General features: G+C 40.7%; 2 protein-coding genes across 4 annotated transcripts in view; one reads left to right on the plus strand and one right to left on the minus strand.

Annotated features, from left to right (window-relative positions):
• Window positions 1-161: 161 nt before the first annotated feature.
• On the minus strand, window positions 162-17,300 carry MESD (mesoderm development LRP chaperone). Of its 3 annotated transcripts, XM_030203366.1 has the most exons (5): window positions 17,182-17,300; window positions 16,579-16,639; window positions 11,615-11,785; window positions 4,244-4,476; window positions 162-1,706 (listed from the first exon to the last, which is right to left on the minus strand). In XM_030203366.1, exons 3-5 carry the CDS (start codon window positions 11,777-11,779, stop codon window positions 1,457-1,459), a joined length of 648 nt encoding a protein of 215 aa, XP_030059226.1. In that variant the 5' UTR covers window positions 11,780-11,785; window positions 16,579-16,639; window positions 17,182-17,300; the 3' UTR covers window positions 162-1,456. The 3 variants fall into 3 exon arrangements, with proteins under 3 accessions (XP_030059226.1, XP_030059227.1, XP_030059225.1); XM_030203367.1 differs by lacking the exon at window positions 16,579-16,639 and having other exon boundaries at window positions 11,615-11,781; XM_030203365.1 differs by lacking the exon at window positions 16,579-16,639.
• Window positions 17,301-17,364: 64 nt separating this feature from the next.
• The window catches only part of WAPL (WAPL cohesin release factor), a 428,526-nt gene continuing 422,679 nt past the window's right edge, over window positions 17,365-23,211 (plus strand). The window contains exon 1 of the mRNA XM_030204989.1: window positions 17,365-17,459. The gene's annotated coding sequence lies outside the window, so the exon portion shown is untranslated. The remainder of the gene's footprint in view (window positions 17,460-23,211) is intronic.

Consider the following 23,211-nt stretch of genomic DNA (forward strand, 5'->3'; position numbering starts at 1 on the left):
CTCAACCATGGAGTGTGCCTGCCTGTTTGCAGAGAAATTAAATAATTCACTTGGGGGTCAACACTTAAGAACTCATATGAAGTTAAAATCCACTTTTAAATTCAGAATGTTGGTTTGAAATATCACTCTTTTTCTGGGTAAACAACATACCACGAGAAAAGGGAGGAAGGTGAGAAATGTCTTGGGAGCAGTTTTAGTATCGACCCACTTAATGTGACAATTGGTGATAATTGCTAAATTTAGTTGAATCTAGGCACTTGGAACAACATGCCCAAATCAGTCCTGCCAACAACTCCCCCCCCCCCAACCTATATATCCCATCTTCCCCTTTCCCTGCTGGCATTCAATAAGAAACCAGGTGAGCCGATTCCTAGAACTATCCTAAAGTCAGCTTAAATTTGGGCCAGCAGATGCTACTCTCATCTTCCCCGGGGTACTGTACTAGTAACTATCAAGGTAACAAGGAAAACATGTAACCCTCTGTTGGTATGAGCAACTCGGAGGTGAAGAAGGGATAGGTTCATCCACATTTCTTTTATCATGTACCAGTAGGGAGGCAAGAGACACTTCTTAAAATCGTTACGTGCTCATTGGGAAGGAGGATGCATGTGAAGGCATAGGCATTAAAAATCAGGAGATTGCTGATTTCTTTACCAGAGAGGATGTTAGCTTTTAGTATCAATTTTCAGCATTAACTGGTCAAGTCTGACAAAATAAACATGATAGATTTAGTAACTAGTATATCAAGATAGCCACTATATGTTTTTAGCTGCTCCAGTCAGCTCATAAGCGAGTAATTTTAGTTTGGTTGTTTACAAGTTCAATTGGTTTTTGAAAACATTTCCCACACAATGCCTTAATGTCTGACTTGTGGATTTACATTTCATAACTATGTGCCTTATCCAATAAAAAAAGTGTCCTTTTGAATGAGGTCCAGTATTTCACAGCTATCGTGTAGTTCTTTGGAGAATGCTAAACCTCCACTGGCCCAAGATGACACTCCAAAACTGTCATCCTATACCAGTTTGCAAGACCAAACAGGTCCATTTTTCTCCCTACTAAGAACTTGGTTTCCTCGCCTAATTTTATATGATAAACCTCTCATTTTCCATTATATCTATGTAAACAGTCCATGAACTCTGAAGGCAACAAATTAAGATGGGAAGAATGTACTGAAGTACATGCCGTAGTGGAAAAAGTGTCCCAAAACAGCAGCCTTTACAGCTAATAACTTTTCTTCTAGAGTGTTGCAGACATGTCCTTGTGTGGTTTGTTGGGTGAAGGGTAATGACCAAAACATCCTGTCATTTAATGAAGACCTACAGTATAAGAAATCCAGTCTCCATCTTCCTCACCAGTCGGCAAGGCACGAGGCAGGCACCGCTCAGTCTGAGAGAGCAAGAGCTTCCTCCTTTACAGAAAAGTCCTTTTACTCAGCATCTGATCTGTGTAGAAATCATAAATCCTCTTTCACTTTGGAAGCCCGATTCGATTTTTTGTCTTCTTCCTTTTTCTTTTTCCCTGCTTTTGATTTGTTTTTATTTTCACTTTGGACATCATGGTCTTCTGCTCCTTTGCCAGGGAAGACTTGTCCTTCCACAGTAACATCCGCACACCTATCCTGTTGCACAAGGAAATCTTTGATCTCCCAGGCATAGCTTCCATCACGCAGCATGAAGATGGCACGGTTTGACCCAACGATAAATCTGCAGAAACAAGGTTTAAAGTTACTGTAAAGGTTGCTAATCAGAGTCAAAAGCAGAACAAGTAACAAAACAGAAACAGTTTAAGGCAGCAGCAAAACCAAGCACTTTTAGATGTATAAACTTCCAATTCTTGTTTAATTTCAGTTACGTGTTTGGTGAATCGAGAGGAGTTAATTTGCTCTTGTAGGATAAAGTTCACTGTTTGGGAAAACTTTTCACTAAGAAGTCACCCTGGAGGACCAAATTTTCTCAGTCTGTGCCAAACATGTAAAATGCTTGTGAATGTTAGAAGTGTGTATTTTCAGGAGAAAATTTCTGGAACAAGTAGACCTAGAGAATTGTTTTCCATAGTCTGTTTTTTAACTTCTATGAAGAAAGATGAGGTGAAAGTAGGTCCTGATGATTATACTAATTATTGAGTGTTTCAAACAACTCCATTCTAAAACAATTTGGGGCATTCTTGGAGTCAGGGCTACTGTTCTGGACTGGTTTACTTCTTATTTTGTAGGACGCTTTATGGCTGTGAGAGTTAATGAATGATGTTCCAATGCTTACCCATTGCCCATGGGTGTCCTCAAGGATCTGCTTTGCCACCACTCTTATTTATGGTCTTTGTCTGTTCTATGTTGAGGGCTCTGAATGTGTATTACTGGCTATATACTGATAACATCCATTTTTCTAAATACATTTGATTATGTTTTAGAAAGGTTAAGAAAACAAAATCTCTGAACAGATCTCTACCTTTGAAAGTGCCAAAAACAGAGATTATGATTGTTGAGAGGAATGCTGATCCTACTCCTACCACCACCTATTGTATATCAGGACCAGATAATTCCATTGACAGCTAAAATTGTAAATTTAGGAGCTTTTCTGGATAGATAGCTTACAATGCAGGATCAGATTACTGCAGTGATAAAACAGTCTTTTTATCAACTATCTCACGGTATCGTGAGGGTTTTTACCTCCTTTTTTGTGGCTTAAGTAAAATTAAGCCATTTATCCCCCCCCCTCTCCTAGAGATTTCAGAACAGCTGAATAGAGCTTTCTAAAATCGATTACTGCAATGTGCTATATCTGGAGATTTGCTCATGTTAATTTGACAGCTTTACTGCCGATACAAAATTTTGCTGCCCTTGTGATCTGTCCACCTCGGCAGCAACATATTACTCCTGTGTTAAAAGATTGCATTGGTTACCAGTACAGTTTCAGATTTTAAGTTTTGGTGATAATTAATTTGTTTGCGAGTTGCCTTACTATTTGTCTGTCTTTACAGTTGTATCAGCCTGTGAGGCCACCGAAGTTTTTGGAGGGGGGGGGGGGGGGGGAGAACTACTTTGTATGCCACCATTTCATAGAATACATTATGCTGATACAAGGAGGCATCTTTTTCGGTGGCAGGTCCTCAGCCTTGGAATAAGTTGTCTCTTGCTTTGAAGCATTTGTGTGAGATTGCAGCCTTTTGGAAACAGCTCAAGTTGCATTTTTTTTTCATGCAGGCCTTTGGGATATAAACGCAGAGTTTATTTTATTTTGCTGGTAGTTTTTTTAATGGCATATCTAGTAGTCATTTTGTTTTATGTTTTTTGTGTTTGCTTTATGAATATGAATGTTTTTATTAACTCTGCTTAGGTCATAAGTGAATAATAAAATGACAAAACAAACTAAGGCCGTTCTATTTCTTTACGTCAGACCTGAGGTAGGTAATGCAAGCTGTGGTCCTCTAAGATTTTGTATCTGAACCTTCCAAAAAATGTCTTACGATGCTTCCAGCTCATACAAAATATGACTACCAAGTTTACCACTGGAAAATTAAAAGTGTTGGTGGTTCAATATCATCACTGATTGTACTATGACTGTCAGATTAAGGACTCTATTCAAGCTACTAACCACGACCATGATCATAGTGATTGGGTAGATTATAAATTTACTTTAAATAAAATAACTGTTACAGTGTTGAGAGGCTTAGGGCCAAACTTCCCTACTCCACACTCTTCCCCCCTCCAAATATGTGCTCATTTGTGAGCCAATTATCCTTTCAGCTAGGAATGAGAAATAACTGGAATGCATGGTCTCCTCTGATCTTAAGTTGGAGTCTAATTATGCAATGCCTTGCAAAAAATTTAAAACCTTCTTTATTAGCCATATCATTTTGGCAGATTAGGCCAACACAGTCTTTCCTGGGCTTTTCAGTTATCAATTTGGGGATTGTTTTAAATTTGATTGAAAATGAAATGAAGATTGTAACTTGCTCAGTAATTTGCTTATTTTACACTGATTTAATTATATCAAATTTCTAGAACTGTGGCACTGACCATAAGGAATTTCTTAGTCTTCTCTTAAATCAACGTACAGTCAGTCTGACCGTCAGTAATCACGCTAAAATCTGCAGCAGTTAGTGGTGAACTGCTCAAATTGTGTATACAAACACACACACTGAAACATACTGACTGCCAAATGCCTGTCTTCCCCAACACTAGACTTTCAAGAAGCCCCGTTACACAGGCTAGATAGCAACCACGCAAGTTTAAGGTTCCTACCTCTGTATATCATAGTTAGCATTGAAGAGACCGCCCTGCCACAGGCTTGTAATCTCTTCAGACTCCTTTTCTGTTGGGTTTCCTGACACTGTAACAAAAATCATCAGTGTCTTCCCCTTTTTGGTCATTTTCAGGAGATTTTCAGGATTACTAGGATCCAGCTTGGAGAAGTCTATGGGTACAGATGGCCTTTTGTGCTCTGGAAGATCACCTTCTTCTATGTCATCATCTTTCTGCATTGAAAAAAACCTCAGCAATAATTCACTGAAACACCAACATAGAACCAGTATTTCATTTAATACTCTATTCTTCCGATTGTAAACATTCTGGACAAATTTAGGGCAACAGTTTGGGATACTATACTGGTATAAACATCTACAGAGATGGAATAAACCCCCTGAAGATGATCAAAATGCTCCAACATACATTTGAGGCCAGCAGCTTTCTCACCTGATGTCCACAGATGTTATCAGGGAAAAGGATTGAACTGTTACACCTGGGGGAGTTCTGCACAAATGCAGCACACATTGGTTTCAAACCAAAAAAAGGGGATCAAGTCTAAATCCAAACATCAAACCACACCCCTATTACATAAACACATATATTTAGATGCTTGCATCCTGCAAAGTCCCATTAGAGCTTCATGCGGCTTACAAAATCAAGACAAATCTGGGCATTCCCTGAGAACTACAAAGCCAAATGTAGAAAGAAAAGGACAGAAATTACATTATTTATTAAATAACTGAAAAAGATAAGTTTTAAGAGCCTTCTTAAATCATTTGAAATGAGTTTCTAATATTAAGTGGAAGGGTGTTCCACTAGTGGACTGAAAAGAGAACAGTCTTATAAATAACATGTTTGAAATTAGGATGTTGTAATAAAGGAAGTCTATTAGAGCTCCATTTCTTCGCGAAACACTTACAAAATCTGTAAAGTAACCTGGTGCTAGTCCATATCGTATAAGCAACGTCATAGGTTCTGAGTTGTTTTTTTTTTTAAATTGTGCACTAACTGGAAGCCAATGAAGGCGAACCAAGAGGATAAAATGAACTTCGAAGACCCACAGTTAAGCCTGACTGCAGTATTCTGAAACATATGAAGCCTGCAAGGGGGGGGGGGGGGGGGGGGGGGGGGGGGGAAGGGAAGGGATGAGGGGAGATAAAATTGAGGTCTACAAAATCCTGAGTGGTGTAGAAGTAAATCAATTTTCTTTTACTCATTCTAAAAGTACAAAGACTAGGGGACACTCGAGGAAGTTACATGGAAATACTTTTAAAATGAATAGGAGGAAATATTTTTACACTCAACGAATAGTTAAGCTCTGGAACTCTTTGCCGGAGGATTTGGTAACATCGGTTAGCGTATCTAGGTTTAAAAGAAGGTTTGGACAAACTCCTGGAGGAGAAGTCAATGGTCTGCTATTGATACAGACATAGGGAAGCAAGTGCTTGCCCCAGGTTTGGTAGCATGGAATGCTGATGCTAATTAGGTTTCTCCCAGGTACTTGTGACTGGATTGCCCACTGTTGGAATCAGGATACTGGGCTAGATGGACCATTGTCTGACACAGTATGGCTACTCTTAAGTTCTTATGACACAGAGGGGCAATGCCAGTCATGGGAGGGGGTATATGTGGATACCGAGGGAAGACACTAGACATGGGAGAGAATAGGAATGCAGAAACCCTAAACCCACCTCTCCTCTCCCCCCTTTCTCTATTTCTGTGGATGGCACTCTCATTCTGGCTCATCAGCTCGTAACCTTGGGGTCATCTTCGACTCCTCTCTCTCCTTCTCTGCTCACATTCAGCAGATTGCCAAAACCTGTCGTTTCATTCTTTATAACATCAGCAAAATCCGTCCCTTCCTCCCTGAGCACTCTACCAGGACCCTTATCCACATTCTTATCACCTCTCGCCTAGATTATTGCAACCTGCTTCTCACCGGCCTCCCTATTAGCCATCTCTCTCCTCTTCAATCAGTCCAAAACTCTGAGGCGCGACTCATTTTCTGCCAGAGTCGCTATGCTCACATTAGCCTTCTCCTCAAGTCACTTCACTGGCTCCCTATCCGTTTCCGCATTCAATTCAAACTTCTCTTACTGACCTATAAATGCATTCACTCTACCGCTCCCAAGTACCTCTCCATTCTTGTCTCTCCCTACACCCCCCCCTCGAGTACTCCGTTCTGTGGATAAATCTCTCGTCTGTCCCTTCTCCCCTACTGCTAATTCAAGACTCCGTTCCTTTTATCTCGCTGCACCTCACGCCTGGGATCGACTTCCTGACCTTGTACATCTAGCCCCATCCTTGGCCGTTTTTAAATCCAGGCTAAAAGCCCACCTCTAACGCTGCTTTTGACTCCTAACCACTACTCTGTACCCTTTTATCCCCTCCTGTACCTTTTATCCTCTCCTCTTTAATTCCCTTACCTCTTAGTTGTTCTGTTTGTCTGTCCTACTTAGATTGGGAGCTCTTTGAGCAGGGACTGTCTTTTTATGTATGATGTACAGTGCTACGTATGCCTTGTAGCACTATAGAAGTGATAAGTAGTAGTAGTAGAAGGGGGATGCTGGATGTGGCGGGGGGGGGGGGGGCACAGGGACATAAGAAGATTGGTGCTAGACATAGGTGGAGGGGCCAGGGACATAAGAGTGGTGGTGATGAATGCGGGGACATGGACACAGAGAAGATGCTAGACAGGGAAGTATATGGGACACAGAGATGAGAGATGCAGAACATGGGGAAAGACAGGTACATAGAAATGGAAGATGGATGGTGAGCATGGAGAAAGAAGAAATGTCAAATGGGCAGGAGATTCTGGCGAGTGTGCTGAGAAGACAGGGGGGAAACAGTATGTAAGCCACATTGAGCCTGCAAACAGGTGGGAAAATGTGGGATACAAATGCAATAAATAAATAAATAAATAAATCAAAGCCTAGGACCAACATGATTTGAAAAAAATAAAATGGACAGACAACAAAAGGTAGAATTTTTTTTTTTCTATTTTGTGATTAGAATTATGTCAGAGTTGAAAAGTGTATCCTACCAGAGCTGGTGTTAGATGTGGCTAGGGCCCAGGGCAGAAATTTGGGAGTGGTCTCCAAAGCCCACTATCAGGCCATGCCTTCCTCAGCTTCCAGCAGACTTAGGGCTCTTTGTAGCCAAGGGGCAGTTGTCCTAGTTACACCTCCCTAACACCATCTCTGGCATGTGTGATCTTTATATTTTGCACGGTAAAGGAGGAAATACATAGCTTTCTATTTCTCCAGTGTGGCTTCCTGTGGTTTTAGGTTAATACATGTTTATAATTTTTGGTCAGCTATTATGTATTTGGCATTTGTGTTCTGTCTGTATGATTGAGGTATTCTGTTAGCATGAATTTTCTATGTAGCATTCTATAGTAATTTAGCTTGTTCAGTCTTCCTGATACTGGAGGGGATATTTGGGAAGGGAGGCAGGGATTTTGTTGATCCTTGTTCTGTACTGTTTGTGATTTATAAAACGACAATTGTACAGAATATTGTTTCTTTTTATACTTTAATAAAATGATACATAAAATCAAAACTGTTAAGAGGCTTATGCAGATGGGATCAGACAACTCAAGGGGATAGGGACAGAGACAAACTTTGTCCCCATGTCATTCTCTAGCTGGTATGACTGTGTCCCACTGGTTATCCTCCTTCCACCAGGTCTCAGAGATGCCTATTATATCTAATTTTTCATTTTAGTGTAATATATTCTAACTCTCCCATCTTAATTTCTTAGGCTTCTGGCATTCGCATATAGATATTTCAAACTATGTTTGTTGTTCCTATTTACTTGCTCAGCAGTTGAGAAATGATAATTTGCAACCTTTTGTCTGCTTTTTATTTAAAGACACCTGGGGGCTCATTTTCAAAGCACTTAGCCTTCCAAAGTTCCATAGGTTTCTATGGAACTCTGGAAGGCTAAGTGCTTTAAAAATATGCCTCCTGGTCTACTATGGTTTCTACTGCAACCTCGCTATTGAGATACCATATCGTCCCTGTTTTGGTGATATCTTGGAAAGATACTTGCTCTGAACCATGAGCTTTTGAACGACTGTTGGCCTTCCCCCAGTTTCTAGTTTAAAAGCTGCTCTATCTCCTTTTCAAACTTCGATGGCAGCAGCCTGGTCCCACCCTAGTTAAGGTGAAGCCCATCATTCTGGAAAAGGCTCTCCTTTCACCTGAATGTTGCCCAGTTCCGTACAAATCTAAAACCCTCCTCCATGCACCATCCATGCACTGAGACTTCAGAGCTCTGCCTGTCTTTTGGGCCTTGGGCATGGAATGGGGAGCACTTCTGAAAACATTATCCTAAAGGTTCTGGATTTGAGCTTTCTAAGAGCCTAACTTTGGCTTCCAGAACTTCTCCCCCATGTTTTCTTGTCATTGATATCCACATGTATGAAGACAGCTGGTTCCTCTCTAGCACTATCTAAAATCCTATCTAAGCGACGCGTGAGGTCCGCCATCTTCGCACCGGGCATGCAAGTGGGCAGGCGATCCTCAGGTCCACCAGCCACCCAGCTATCTACATGCCTAATAATCAAATCACCAATTACAACAGCCATCCTAACTCTTCCCTCCTGGGCAGAAGCTCCTGGAGACACATCCTTGGTGCGACAGGATATTGATCCTCTGGTGAGCTGGTCCTGGATACAGGATTTCTTCCAGCTACACCAGGGTGATACCCTCCTTTTAGAAGGCCTCCCTCCTCCAAGGCAGCACAGGGGCTGCCAGACTAGTGGGGTAGGTCTCCTCCAGCTCCTCCAAGTCTGCTACTCTAGCCTGAAGAGAATGGACTCATTCTCTGAGACCTAGGCACTCTTTATTTGTTACATTTGTATCCCACATTTTCCCACCTATCAGTAAGCTGAAAGTGGTTTACATAGTTCCAGAGAGGTGTACAGACTCCGGTGTGAACAAATACAGTATGGGAGTACAGTTAATTAGATTTGGTGTGGTTGATCCCAAGCAAATTGCTAGAGTGGGATCATGTGTCAGGGGATTGGGTACTGTCCGTTTCCTAGTTTAATTGTTGTGTTTCATATTCGGTGTTTATATCGGTTCTGTGGGGTATGCCTTTCTGAAAAGGTGAGTCTTTAGGTTTTTTTTTTTTTTTGGGGGGGGGGGGGGGGGGGGGACTTTTAGATGGTTATTCGTGGTTTTCAGGTCTTTTGGTAGTGTATTCCAGAGCTGTGTGCAAAACTGGACGCATATGTTGATTTATACTTCAGGCCCTTACAACTTGGGAAGTGAAGGGTTAGGTACATTCTTGCTGATTTAATTGTGTTTCTAATTGGTAAGTCGATTAGTTCAGTCATGTAACTCGGAGCTAGGCCATGGATTATTTTGTGAACCAAAATACAAATCTTGACGCACACACATATAACCTCTCACCCAGTGGGAGATAATCATACATGTGACACTCAATGCAAAATACTTGATAGGCTTTGAGGATATGCAGATGAGCTGCAAGTCCTCCACTGCACCTGGAAGGAGAGCTGGGCACCTCTCAGCCAAGGAAAGGCTTACCATGGGTTAGGCCGAAGTCAGCATTCCTCCTCCTGAGGGTCACCTGATCTTACATTCCATTGTCATCTCAGTTTTATTGATGCATAATTGCTTTGTTATTAATCTAATATCATCCATTAAAACAAAAGCTGCTTGGTAGTGTAGGAATAGTGAGATAGAAAGAACTGCAGGGGTGTGGCCAAGATAGCGGTTGTTTGGATGCAGTGCTCTGTGTCTTTTACCTTTGTTTTTTTTCCTATAGGTAAGAGTAAGGGGAAAACGAGGGGTTTTTCCCTCGGAACCCACGTAACCTCCTCCTCCTTCTAGTCTGATGGCTAGATTTGTATTCCACGGAGGTCCCCAGGCAGAAGGAGCTGAGGTATTTGAGCCGATGAGCGTTGCCGTGGAGGAAGTGGCCCCAACACATGCTCTGGCTGATGAGACCTCTGTCAGCCCAACCGAGCGTACACCACCACAGCAACCGGTATCCTCCTCTGGAGAAGGTGAGAGACCTGTTCAAATGTCTGCCAAAATGCTGACAACTACATAGGACTGAGGAAGGGAAGACATTTTAGGCTTTAGTACACAGAAGATCGTGTTAACTGCACTGGTAAGAGAGGAGGGAATTTCTGCTGTTCCTTTAGAGATCTCATCACCAATCAGGTCCGGTTCCTCGAACATTGGTCTGGGCTCACAATCGGGTCAACTGTCATTTACTCCTTTTGAATTTTGCCTGCAGCGTCCTGAACAATTTTCTCTAGAATCAATATGGGAAGCAATCCTACAATTGAGACAGGCTTTATCTGTATCTTTGAATACAGTTGGAATCAAAATTCAAGCACAAGAGGATAATTTACAACAACTTGAAGGGAAAGGATTCGTGGTACAGATGAAAATAACACCAACTTAAGATTTAAAGTAGAGCTGTTGGAAAATCAGGATAAGGCCTTTAATCTTTGGGTTATTAATTTTCCAAAGTTACCACTAAGATCACCATGAGAAATATTTCTAAGATATTTATCGAAAGATTCCCTGCTCCCTATGACACAATAATATTACATGCCATCAATTAAGAAGACATTACACACTGAACAGTATAACGGATTTTAGAAACATCAGACTCAGAATTAAGAGAGCTCACAACGCTGATGGTGACTTTTGCTTTGAAAACTGATAATTTTGCACCTTTTCTTTAAATACATGGAAACTTTGTTTATGGATACTAAAATCTGGATGTTGTGAGGGAGACTCAGAGATATAGAACAGACTTTCTATTGCTGCAACCTGCATTTCTCCAGTTAGGACTGCTTTTCTTTTTAAAATTTCCTTGCAAATGTATTGTTAAGTCTAGGTCTATCAAATTTGTTTGTTTTTTCCCATCCTTTTCAGCTATCTACTTTCCTGGCTGCTAATAGAAAGGTTGGTTCAGATTTATGTGGGCCACCTTTAGATTAGAGATATTGCTTGGCTTAAATATTACTGTAGAACTAAACTGTAATTCTGTCTTAATTTCTTCTCTGATGTGTCTCTTTCCTTAATCATAGTGATTGGCTTCATCCCCATTTATGGTGGACTTTAGTAGTTAAAATCCTAAACTAGAAAAGTTCTTTGGTTGAAGTTTTTTGTAAGATTAGTCTTTCTTTATATCTTTATGTGTATGGATTGAAATAGTTTTCTGTACAAGTAGATTTTGCTTGGTTACTTATGTTTGTAAATCCATAATTTAAATAGCAATAAAAACAACTAAGAAAGAAAGAACTGCGATAATAATCACAGAAAAGCAAATGAAAGAGAAGAGGCTGAAGCACCAGCCAGAGATCTGGCGGCGTCTCACCTCCCACTGCTCCAGCAGACGTGCCATGTCGGCATCGTTATAATCCCGAATATCCTTCTTCTTCGGCTTCTCTGGCTCCACGCCACAGACCACCATCAGCAGCAGCCAAATACCACACAGCAGCAGCAAGAGCAGGCGAAGCGGCAACGGGTAACTGAGCGCCATCACTACCTGCAGGCAAAAGGTAAAAGACGGATATAGTGGGATCCTCCCAGATTCAATTTAAAACACCTTTAAAAGTTCATGTTTTCTTTGTCCAGTAGTTTAGATAGGGACGTTTTACATATATCCACCAAAAAAAATTGTTTAAGAAGACTGTTGATATATTCAACGCTGAAGATTACTCTCCTGGACCCTCATATTTGCGTAGCAATCTCGTCCTCCTTAAAAGTTGCAAGGCCCTGTTGTGCGGCGGTCACGTTACGTCACAGGAGGCGTGACTTAGCGGGATCTAGCGTTCTCGAGGCAATAAAAGTTTAGTGATAGAAGGAGCGCTTCTTTGTTTTGACGGCCGCCGCTGCTTACAGTATGCAGTGATCACTAGCCATAACCCAGCGCTGCGGTTCTCTACTCTCCTCTTTTCGTGACGAATCTTCAAGGAGATTAAACCAAGAACGTGTAATAGACTGGAGTGGAAGTGAGCCTATCTAGTCCACTGTAAATAAGGAAGCCATTTGGATAATATCTGTTTCCACTGCCCCGCGCAGCCGTCATTGGCATTCACTCAAAACACAGCAAGAAAAAACCTATGAACTACTGCATCCATGTTGTCGTTCTTTATTGTTTGTCCATCTGTAACAAGTCTAACACTGTTTTTGTTGGATAGGCAGTGCCTTGCAAGGTGGAGGAGAAAAGACATAATTGAATATCACTAAAAACTTCAAAAATTATTGTAGCTAGTAGAAACAGCAATTATAAATTCTGTAGTTTGTGCTCATTTTTCTTCACTATTATTCTATACAATTCAGATGGCCAGATTTCAGTGAGAATATCCTGTTTCCTGATAGGTTCATCTTAACTGTTGTAGTAATCTGCTTTGGGAAGCCTGGTGTTTATAAAGACGATGGAATATATTTAAATTAAATGGAAGTAGAACTAAACTCTCCTTTCATTGGGACACATGAAATCACATATTGATCTGTTTTGTAGAAGTTTTTTATTTTAGATATACAAATGGATTTTTTTATTTTATTGCATTTGTATCCCACATTTTCCCATCTATTTGCAGGCTCAATGTGGCTTACATAGTTTTGTTAACATTGTCATTACAGGTTATCAGGTACAATTAGTAATGTGTAGCGATTAAGTAAGGGAAGAAAGAAGAAGGAAGGGAGTGATTAGGGTAGTTATAGAAGGTGGGCGTTCATAATTGAGTGGGTTGGTGAGGTGGCTCAGTGAGGCTATAGGTTCTCATTGTAGGCCTTGTTTTGGAACGTTTCAGGGGCAAGTGGTTTAATAACTCCGATTCAGTTGGAAAAAGGTACCAGACAAGGCTGTCCCCTTATCTATTTAATATAGCTCTAGAGCCATTTTTTATAGTAATTAGAGATAATATAGATATAACCAGAATTTCTATTGGAAATTTGGAATTCAAAATCTCCGCTTATGCTGATGATATAATGTTGTTCTTGAAAAATCCAGCCTCCTCCTTAACGGCTTTGTTTCAACTTGTTTCTATTTACTCTAATATCTCTGGTTATAAAATTAATAAATTTAAGACGGAGGTTCTTTCTCTTAATGCTCATGCTACTTCTGATCTGGTTTTGCTGCATGGTCTGTTATGGTCTTCGCAGCATGTTCGATCATTAGGTATTAATGTATGTCCCTCTTTGGAAGGTACATTGGAATTGAATAGGAAGTATATCCTGGAGTTGGTTAAATCTCTTTCACTTTCTTGGAAACCATTACATCTTTCTTGGTGGGGTCGATTGGAAACTATTAAAATGATGCTAATGCCCAAAGTCAACTTTATCCTTAGTATGCTTCCTATCCTTTTTACAAAAGCTTTTTATACTCAAATAGATAATATCTTAACTAAATTTTTTTGGAATAATAAGCCTCCTAGGACTGCTCTGAAAACTCTTAAAAACACCAAAGGAAATACAGGTTTCCTCTTTCCTGATTTTTTTGTTTACCACAAAGCATTCATTTTAGGTCAGGATTCATAATGGTTGATAAAACCTCTACATTATCAACCGGTTTGGCTAGCAATGGAGCAACTGATGTGGGGCTCTTCTTTAAGTCCCCACCTCTTTCTCTTGTTTGCATGAACTTGATAATTATATGGAATTTTCAAGCTCTAGTTCCCTTCATTCCACCTTAGGGGGTAACCCTTTAATCAAAATTAATAAGCACCCCCCTATATGTTGGGAAATTTGGGCAAAAAAATGGGATAAGGACAATTGCTCATGTATATTCTGGTAATTCAGTTGTTCCCTTTGAGGATCTCTGTTCTGGCTTTTCTTTACCAGTCAGCCAATTCTTTAAGTGGCTCCCGATTAAACATTGCTTAACCCAGAACAGAGATTTCTCTAACCTAAATGTAAAGTCTCCTCCTATACACGATTTCCTCTCTAGAATTTGTTACAAAGGCTATGTTGTATCACAATTATACAAACTTTTTATACAAAAGTTTTTAAGCAGCAAACTAAGCCTATGTTCAGGTACAATAATTTTTAATGCTGTTTTGCTGATTTAAAATTTTATGTTATATATTCATAGGGGAAGCTTTAAAATAAATGTCATTTTTGTCAAATTTTAAAAAATGGCACACATAAGCATTAAAACTTTTGCAAGTATTTTTATAGAGGACTATCTTTATTGTCATCATAAAGGGGAAGGGAAAGGGAAATGGGACTTGATATACCGCCTTTCTGAGGTTTCTGCAACTACATTCAAAGCGGTTTACATATATTCAGGTACTTATTTTGTACCAGGGGCAATGGAGGGTTAAGTGACTTGCCCATAGTCAGAAGGAGCTGCAGTAGGAATCGAATTCAGTTCCCCAGGATCAAAGTCCATTGCACTAACCACTAGGCTGCACTTTAGCAATACTGGACCAAAACTCTGGAGTGCCTTTATTGTCAGCCCTCAGATATGAGTCCTCTTACGCACTCTCTTTAAATCTCAGCTCAAAACTCTTTTGTTTCAGGAATCCTTTCTGCATCTTTAATGACTGCTCCTACTACTCTCTTCACCCTATTTCCTATTGCCCTGCTTACACTTCAACCCTCTTCTCAAACCCAGTTCCCCAGGATCAAAGTCCACTGCACTAACCACTAGGCTACTCCTCCACTACAGAAAAAAGCAGGTATCTAGTGCTCCAATGAAAACCACAATGCAGCACTGGAAATAACAAAGCAGCTTCTGCAGTACTGACAAATATATTTTGAAAATAACCCTCCCCCCCTTTCACAGATCCTTGAAAATTCCACCAGCCCCCTACTGAAGCAGCCATGGGCATAATCATATATAAGAAATCATATGAAGGGTTAATTCTGTTAAAAGCTTGAAGTTAGAATTCTAACTTTTTACTTTGCAACTGAAGTGAAGGTATGCCAGATGTTTCATATTATCTCAATGTCTGGCTTGGCCGAGCTAAGGTTAGGAAAGGTCAGTGAGAAATGAGACTCTGTCCTTTGTGAATTGCCAATGCTAGCTGGAACATCTGTATATTATTAGGCATACTGAATAGTTTTGTAAGCAGGCAGTTTGTTTAGGATTAAATAGAAAAATGCTTAGATAGAAAATACTATTTAGAGAGAGAGGCAATAGATTAGAATTTAGAAGTTCTTGCTTATAAGGAATACTGATTCTGTGTATTTTAGAATATGTTTTATTCTCTGTAATTTCTATGTAGGATGTTTGTTCAACTCTGTGTTACTTTTAAAATGATCCTTTGTCTGCTGTTTAAGACTGCAGTTGAGGAGATCAGCATATGTTTTGACTTATCTGCAGTTCTGGCTGGTTCAATGTATAAGCTGATAGGTGAAAGAGGTCAGGACTAGTCAGCTCTCTTCTCCTTGATTAATTGTAGGTAAATGTAGAAATGGTCCTGAATGCTATTAAGTAAGATTGGCTTTTGACCCCTTTAATGAATGCCAGAGTTTAGTTAGCAGTTAGTACTAGGAATATGAGAAATCAATCATAATAACATGTAAGAGACTGGAGACCAAATGTCTGGTTTGAGGGGCCCCAGGTCAGAGGTCAGTTTAGGATGTCTGGAACCTATGTAACTGATATTTTTAAAGTAATGATTGGTTGAGGCAAAGTGACCAATCTAATTCCTTAACCAATTGGGAGTAAAGGGGGCTAGGCTAGGAGGAGGGCTTAGGACCCTATTTAAGTAGGAGCAGAAGCAGTTTACGTCAGAAGGAGCTCAGAAGGAAGAGAAGGACAGAAGGAACAGACAGAAGAAGGAGAAGACAGCATAAGAAGAGAAAGACCCAGAGAGCTGAGAGAAAGAGAAGAGAGCTAGAACTGATGTCTTGCTTTGTTTGCTGGCAAATAAAGAAGATTACTTTCTCATACTGGTGTGTGCTGTCTGACTCCTGAAGCATCACAAATTCATGCATTCATTCCTGCAACACTACAACTCCTCTTAGATCGTCTCCCCCCCCCCCCATCCCCTTACAAGAGAGAATGATCGACAATAAAGAACGACAACGTGGATGCAGCAGCTTACAGATTTGCTTGCTGTGTTGTGAGTGAACGGCAATGACGGCTGCGCGAGGGAGTGGAAACAGAGATTAATCAAATGTCTTCCTTACTTACAGTGGACTAGATAGGCTCACTTCCACTCCAGTCTATTACACCTCCTTGGTTTAACCTCCTTGAAGATTCGCCACGGAAAGAGGGGATTGGGAATAGAGAATCGCAGTGCTGGGTTATGGCTGGTGATCGCTGCATACTGTAAGCAGCAGCGGCCCTCAAAACAAAGACTCACTCCAGTCTTAAGGTCGTACTTTAGATCCGGAAGATCCCGGGGATCCCGCAGATCTGGCTTATACACCGTCCCATATTCTCCTGTTAGAAAATATTAGAGTTGTGTATATATGTCTAAGAACAAAAGCCATTCTAAATACAGAACATACTTCACACAAAAATACTATATGACTATATTCAAAGAGGTAAAAAGGGAAATTATTTTTAAAAATGACAACAGTAGAATTAAGATACAAGGCACCTGAATGGGCTGACTCATTTGTTACGAAGGAATCGCTAACGCGGCTTTGTAGAAGCCCACAAAGATTAGCAAGCGTGGAAAACGAACACGCACGCGTGCGTAAATCTGAATACAGCAGCACCCTAGGAAGCGTTTTGCAGACAGACGCAAAGCTTATGGCAAACTATGAGACAGGAGATCTCTTCTTAAGGATTTCCAAAAGACAAGTCCTGCGCATTTTCTCCGGGCAGCTTGCCAGACATCCCCATCACAGGAGAGTCAACGAGGTCAAAGCCAGACCGCTATATTAAGGTCTCGTGCGGCAAAAGACAAAGCGAAGATAACCGACACCACCTTCCCAGTTTTAGCGTATCTCTTTTTCTCTCGACTGCATGCATCCTACCTTCAAACTTCTTTAAGGTCTCCTGCCACCACAGCAGTTCATACAAGCTACCTCCAACCGGCACCAAAAGCCTCAGATTCCTACGCGGCCCGACCCTTGCAACACGTCCTCTTTCCCTCTCTGCCGCCTGGCTCCCGCGTCCCGCGCCCTCCCCCTACCGGAAACGGGAAGTCGCGTCAGAGGGGGAGGGCGGGACGCTGGAGAAGGAAAGTTCCGGGGCCCATCGCAGGCAACCTGTATGGATTGCTGCCGGCGACCTCAAAAAAACAAGTTTGAAGGTAGGATGTTGGGGGTAGTTTGAGAATGAGACAGAGGTACTAGATTGCAGCCGGAGTTGGGGAGTGGAGGGAGAGATGCCGAACCGTGGATGGGGGACATGCTGGACTAGGGAGAGTGGAGAAGAGAGGGAGAGACTGCTAGACTGTGGGGGAGGTTTGGGGTTCCGGTCCTTGAATGCGTGTGGGGTGGGATGCTTGGCGCGTGAGGGCCAGTCAAGTGCAGGTGACTTGGTATCTCAGAGGCAGTGCGCTGCTGAGTTTGTGTGTTTTAAGGGAGTTCTGTTGGGTTGCTCGCCAGAGTTTGTTACTTCATGACGAAAGGGAAGTAGTCCTGACTCTCTGAGAGGGTTTTCTTGGGGTGCCATTCGGGGGAAGTGCTGCTTTTCTGTCTGTGAGGCCGTGAGAGATTGAGACGCAGGCCCTGGTTCGGCTCAGGATTGAGCTGCTGGAGGCAGGGCTGGCCGGCCGGTTTGTTGCGTTACACTTCATTCGCAGTTCCTCCGGTAGGCCTCTAAGTGCCGGAAGAGCTGTTGCCGCCCGGCCCAGGCCTCTATATTCTCTCTGTATCTTAGTTGAATTTAACTTAACTCTTATTCAGTGTTACGTATTTTCACTTTTACAAATTCTCTGCATGGCTTTTTGAATTTATTTTCCTGCCTCAGTTTTTACGCAGTTATTTTGCAGCCATCTCCTTTCCTTGTCTGTGAAGGACTAAATAGCAAAGTTTTTACAGTTGCCTGTACTTAACTTTTTCCTAACAAGCTTATCTACGGACTTTGAAAGTGCTTCCAGTTGTTAGTATTTTATTATTTTTTTTTAGTAGATTGACTGCAGTTTTTTTTGTTGCGCCACCTGTTAATTATAGAGCTCTGTAGTAGGCTTGTCATTAGCCCTGTGCTGTGACTGGAAGAAAGTCAGACTGTTTTAAAACATATAGAAATATTTATTTATATTTATTGTAAAGTTTACACGGATTTTGATTTGGTTTTAGGTGTGTACCATCTGACTTTTTTTTTTTTTTATAAGGCTGAGTATGTGAAAGTTAATTTAAAAATATTTAGGATATTTTGTTCTTTAATATTATGTCAGACTTATCTGCTATTTTGACAGAACATAACATTAAGTTGGGTGGGTGGGGGTGGGTGGGGGGGGGGGGGGGGGAAGAAGAGGCTCTGCACTTTTACTTTCTTCCTTTTCGCTTTCCTACTCAATTGGAGCTATTCTCTATCTGGCTGTTGAAATGTGTCTCTAGAATTTTTTCCTGCTAACACAATTTTCTCTCAGTTTAGCCAGCTACCACAATGTTAGGCCTTGGCTAATGACTACAAACCTCAACACCCATGGAAATCCATGGCTAACCCGTACCCTAAGTCTGGTTGTCGGGTATGTTGTGTATTAATAACTGAGACCCCCCCCTCCCCACAAATATCTATAAAGTCTGTCTTGACAGCATGCCGTATCTTGCTAAGGATGTAAAAAGAATTGAAGTGGTGCAAAGAAAAGCTACGAGAATGGTATGAGATTTGCGTTAAAGACGTATGAGGAGAGACTTGTGGACCTGAAATCCTGGAGGAAAGGAGAAACGGGTGATATGATACAGACGTTCAAATATTTGAAAGGTATTAATCCACAAACAAACCTTTTCCAGAGATGGGAAGGCAGTAGAACTAGAGGACATGAAATGAGATTGAAGGGGGGCAGACTCAAGAAAAATGTCAGGAAGTATTTTTTCACGGAGAGAGTGGTGGATACTTGGAATGCCCTCCCGTGGGAGGTGGTGGAGATGAAAACGGTAACGGAATTCAAACATGCATGGGATAAACATAAAGGAATCCTGTTGAGAAGGAATGGATCCTCAGAAGCTTAACAGAGATTGGGTGGCAGAGCTGGTGGTTGGGAGGCGGGGCTGGTGGTTGGGAGGCGGGGCTAGTGCTAGGCAGACTTCTACAGTCTGTGCCCTGAAAATGGCAGATACAAATCAAGGTAAGGTATACACAAAAAGTAGCACATATGAGTTTATCTTGTTGGGCAGACTGGATGGACCGTGCAGGTCTTTTTCTGCTGTCATCTACTATGTTACTATGCCCAGCAGAGCCATAACCTGGGAATGAAACCCATTTCCCTATGTGATGGTGCACACTGTTCCACCAGGCCTTTTTTGGAAATGGATATACAGCTATATGTTGACTATATATTTAAATTGGGAATTTTAAAGTGGCATGTGCAATATTTCTTTGTTAATTTCTTATTGGGGTGTGGTATGTGTTTTTAAGGGCTGAATGTCTTCTGTTTCATGTTTGTTTAGGATTTTGTGTTTTATGTAAGTACTCAACATATTTTTTTCTTTAGTTCTGTAGGTCATGTTATGACCGCTTGGCAATAATGTGCTTTGCTTGTTGTATCCATTTTGAAGTTAAGCACTATGGGCTTTTACAAAGCTGTGCTAGCAATTCCTGCATGGCAAGTGAGAGGAAGCTCATTCAGTTTCTATGGGCTGCCTCTCATTTGCTGTGAGGGAATCACTAGTGCAGGTTTGTAAAAGAAGCCTTGTATATGAAATAGTCATTCTAACATGAAATCAGAAGTTCGACAGATGTTCGAGTTCTATTATTATGGGGTGTTTTAGCAACATTTTTTCCTTCCATTATGTGTCTTTGGTAAAAATGCTAACAAATCGGGGTCCATAGAGGGCATATGTATACATTTGATGACCAAAAATAGATCAACTAAATTGCAATGATTTAAAAAAGTTCCTCCTTTGGATTTCCTCCATTATCGCATATGTCAAACTGAATGATTTCTGATCTTTAAGCAAAGATATTAGACAAAGGGAAGCTGAGTAAACACCAGGGATGTGGAGTCAGTACACCAAACCTTTTATTCCGACTCCTCTATTTTTCTACTTTTCAACTCTGACTCCTCCTAAATATAGCAAATCTAAGAGGAATTAAATTACAGAAACATAGGACATTGTTTATGTACAAAATTAGGATTAATAGACCACAAATTATATTTATTTGAAGGTTGAACAAAGAACCAAATGAAAATATGCAATTTACTGTTTCACACATAATATTTTCAATAAATCTTTGAATTATTTGTCCTCAGAAAAATAATCGCCTCAGTCAGATCCTCTTTCATGGATGCCCTCAAATTGGATGTAATTATTCTCAGAACAGTCTGTCAACACTAACTTGGGTCGGTGGCAAAGTAGTAACCACCATGGCAAGGTGTCTAACAATTTCAGGGTATTAGAGTGGAGGAGTATCCTAGAGGTTAGTGCAATGGGCTTTGATCCTGGTGAACTTGGTATGATTCCCACTGTAGCTCCTTGTGCCTCTGGGCAAGTCACTGAACACTCCATTGCCCCAGGTAGAAAATAAGTACCTGTGTATAATAAGTAAATTGCTTTGATTGTAACCACAGAAAGGCGGTATTTATTTATTTGGATTTTGCTCACAATAGTACTTTCAAGTACTACTGGGTATTTCCCTGTCCTTGGAGGGCTCACAATTAAGTTTGTACCTGAGGAAATGGAGGGTTAAGTGACTTGCTCAAGCTCACAAGGAGCAGCAGTGGGATTTGATCCTGACACCTCTGGATGTTAAGACCAGTGGTCTAACCACTAGGCCACTCCTCCACTCAAGTCCCATCACCTTTCCCTACTAGTACTTTAGATCCAGGACAAAAAATATGCAAATATAAAATCATAAATTTGCCATATATTATAATGTAAGTTTTTGTTTTGAAGCTGGACATGTACATTTTTACTAATTCCACCTAAAATTGCTTCCAACTCTGACTCCATAGCCCTGGTAAACACAAGTTTTTAAATTACTCCATTTATTTAAGGAACAAAGTTATCTGACACCTGTATCACCCATGTGAAAAAGTAACTGCCCCTAAATTTAATAGCTGATTGCAGGGCTGTGGATCAGTACCAAACGTTCAACTTAAACTCCTCTATTTTTCTGCTGTTCAATTATGACTTCTATTGATATTAGGCTTTTAAATGTTTTTGTTCTGGATCTAAAGTACTGGTAAATATAAGTTTAGATCCAGGACAAATGAGTGTGTATATAAAACATGAAAACTTACACCATTACAACATATATATATATCTATATCTATCTATCTATATATATATATATATATATATCTATAGATATGTTTTTTTTTTTTTTAATTTTGAAGCTGGAGGCAGTTGCTACATTTTTACCAACTGTGACTCCACCGAAAATTGCTTCAACTCCACAGTCCTAGCTGTTTTCACCACCTTTAATAGCAGTAATTTCAACCAAATATTTCCTGTCATTTGATATCTTTCACATCACTGTTGAGGAACCTTAGCCCACTTTTCTTTGCAGTACTGCTTTAATTCAGACATATCTGTAGACTTCCTTACATGAACTGTTTCGGGTCCTACCACATCATTTTTGTTAGGGTCACATCATCCAGAACTTTCATTTTTTTTTCTCCTCAGCTGTTCAGATGTAGACTTGTGTTTTTGGAACATTGTCTTGTAATACAACCCAATTACGCTTCAGTTTCAGCTTACAGTCATTCTCCTTTAGAATTTTGTGGTACATTCATTGGTTCCTTCAATAATGGCAAGTTTTCCAGGGCTCGAGGCACTAAAGCATCCGCACACCATCACAGTACCACCACCATGTTTGTCTATTGGTATGATCTTAATGTGGAATGTTGTATTTACTTTATGACCTGGATTGTCCAGAGTTCCTCTTGTCACTCGTCTGTCCATAGAATATCCCAAAAGGCTTGGGAATCACCCAGATGTGTGTTTGAAAATGTGATACAAGCATTGATGCTAGTCTTGAATAGCAGCAGTTTCCACTTTTCTAATCTTCCATGAATCCCATTTTTGCCCAGCCTCTTTCTTATTATGGAGTCATGAACACTGACCTTAGCTGAGACTAGAGAGGCCTGCAGTTCTTTGGATGTTCTCAGATGTTTTGTGGGTTCTTGGATGAGTTGTTGCTTCTCCCTTGGAGTTATTTTGACAAGCTTGGCTGCTCCTGGAAAGCTTCACCCACTGTTCTAGTCTTCATTTAGAGATGATGGTTCTCATTATGGTTCGGTGGAATCTCGGAGCTAAATGATTTCACAACCCTTTTCAGACTGATTATATTTCAACAACTTTTTTCTTGTCTTTTGGAATATCCTTTGATTGTGGCATAGCATTGTTATAAAAACGTTTTGAGGACTACTCCATTCTCATGGTAAGGCTCAATATTTAGTGAGGTTTAGGTTCAGCAGGGCTGGCTACAATCAGCCTGGCTGTGTTTAATCAGCTGTAGCTACTGATCAATTGCATCTGGTCAGTTGATTAAGGGGGCAGTTACTTTTTCACATGGTTGATACAGGTGTTGGATAACTTTTTCTTAGAAGTAATTTTAGTATCATCTGCCTAATATTCAAAGCAATTTAAATGGGCAGGAGCGATTTCTGCCTGATTAAATTGCTTGTGACCACCTAAATAGCAATGTTCAGCAGCACTTAACTGGACAGTGCTTCTATCACCACAGTCCCTTAGCTGTCCTGGGTGGTCTGTAGGAGCAGCCAGGACATATTCAGACTGCTAACCGGTTAGGTAAGTGACTAATGTTAGAACAGCAAAAAGGCTGACCTAATTTGTGCCACAAAGCTAATTGGGCACAGATCTGAATATTGGCTGGTGCCTGGTTAACTTTCATGTTGCATCACCAGTTTTTGGCTACACTTTCCCTTCTAT

The sequence above is a fragment of the Microcaecilia unicolor genome, chromosome 5 (genome assembly GCF_901765095.1).
Source record: "Microcaecilia unicolor chromosome 5, aMicUni1.1, whole genome shotgun sequence".
Classification (NCBI taxonomy): Eukaryota; Metazoa; Chordata; class Amphibia; order Gymnophiona; family Siphonopidae; genus Microcaecilia; species Microcaecilia unicolor.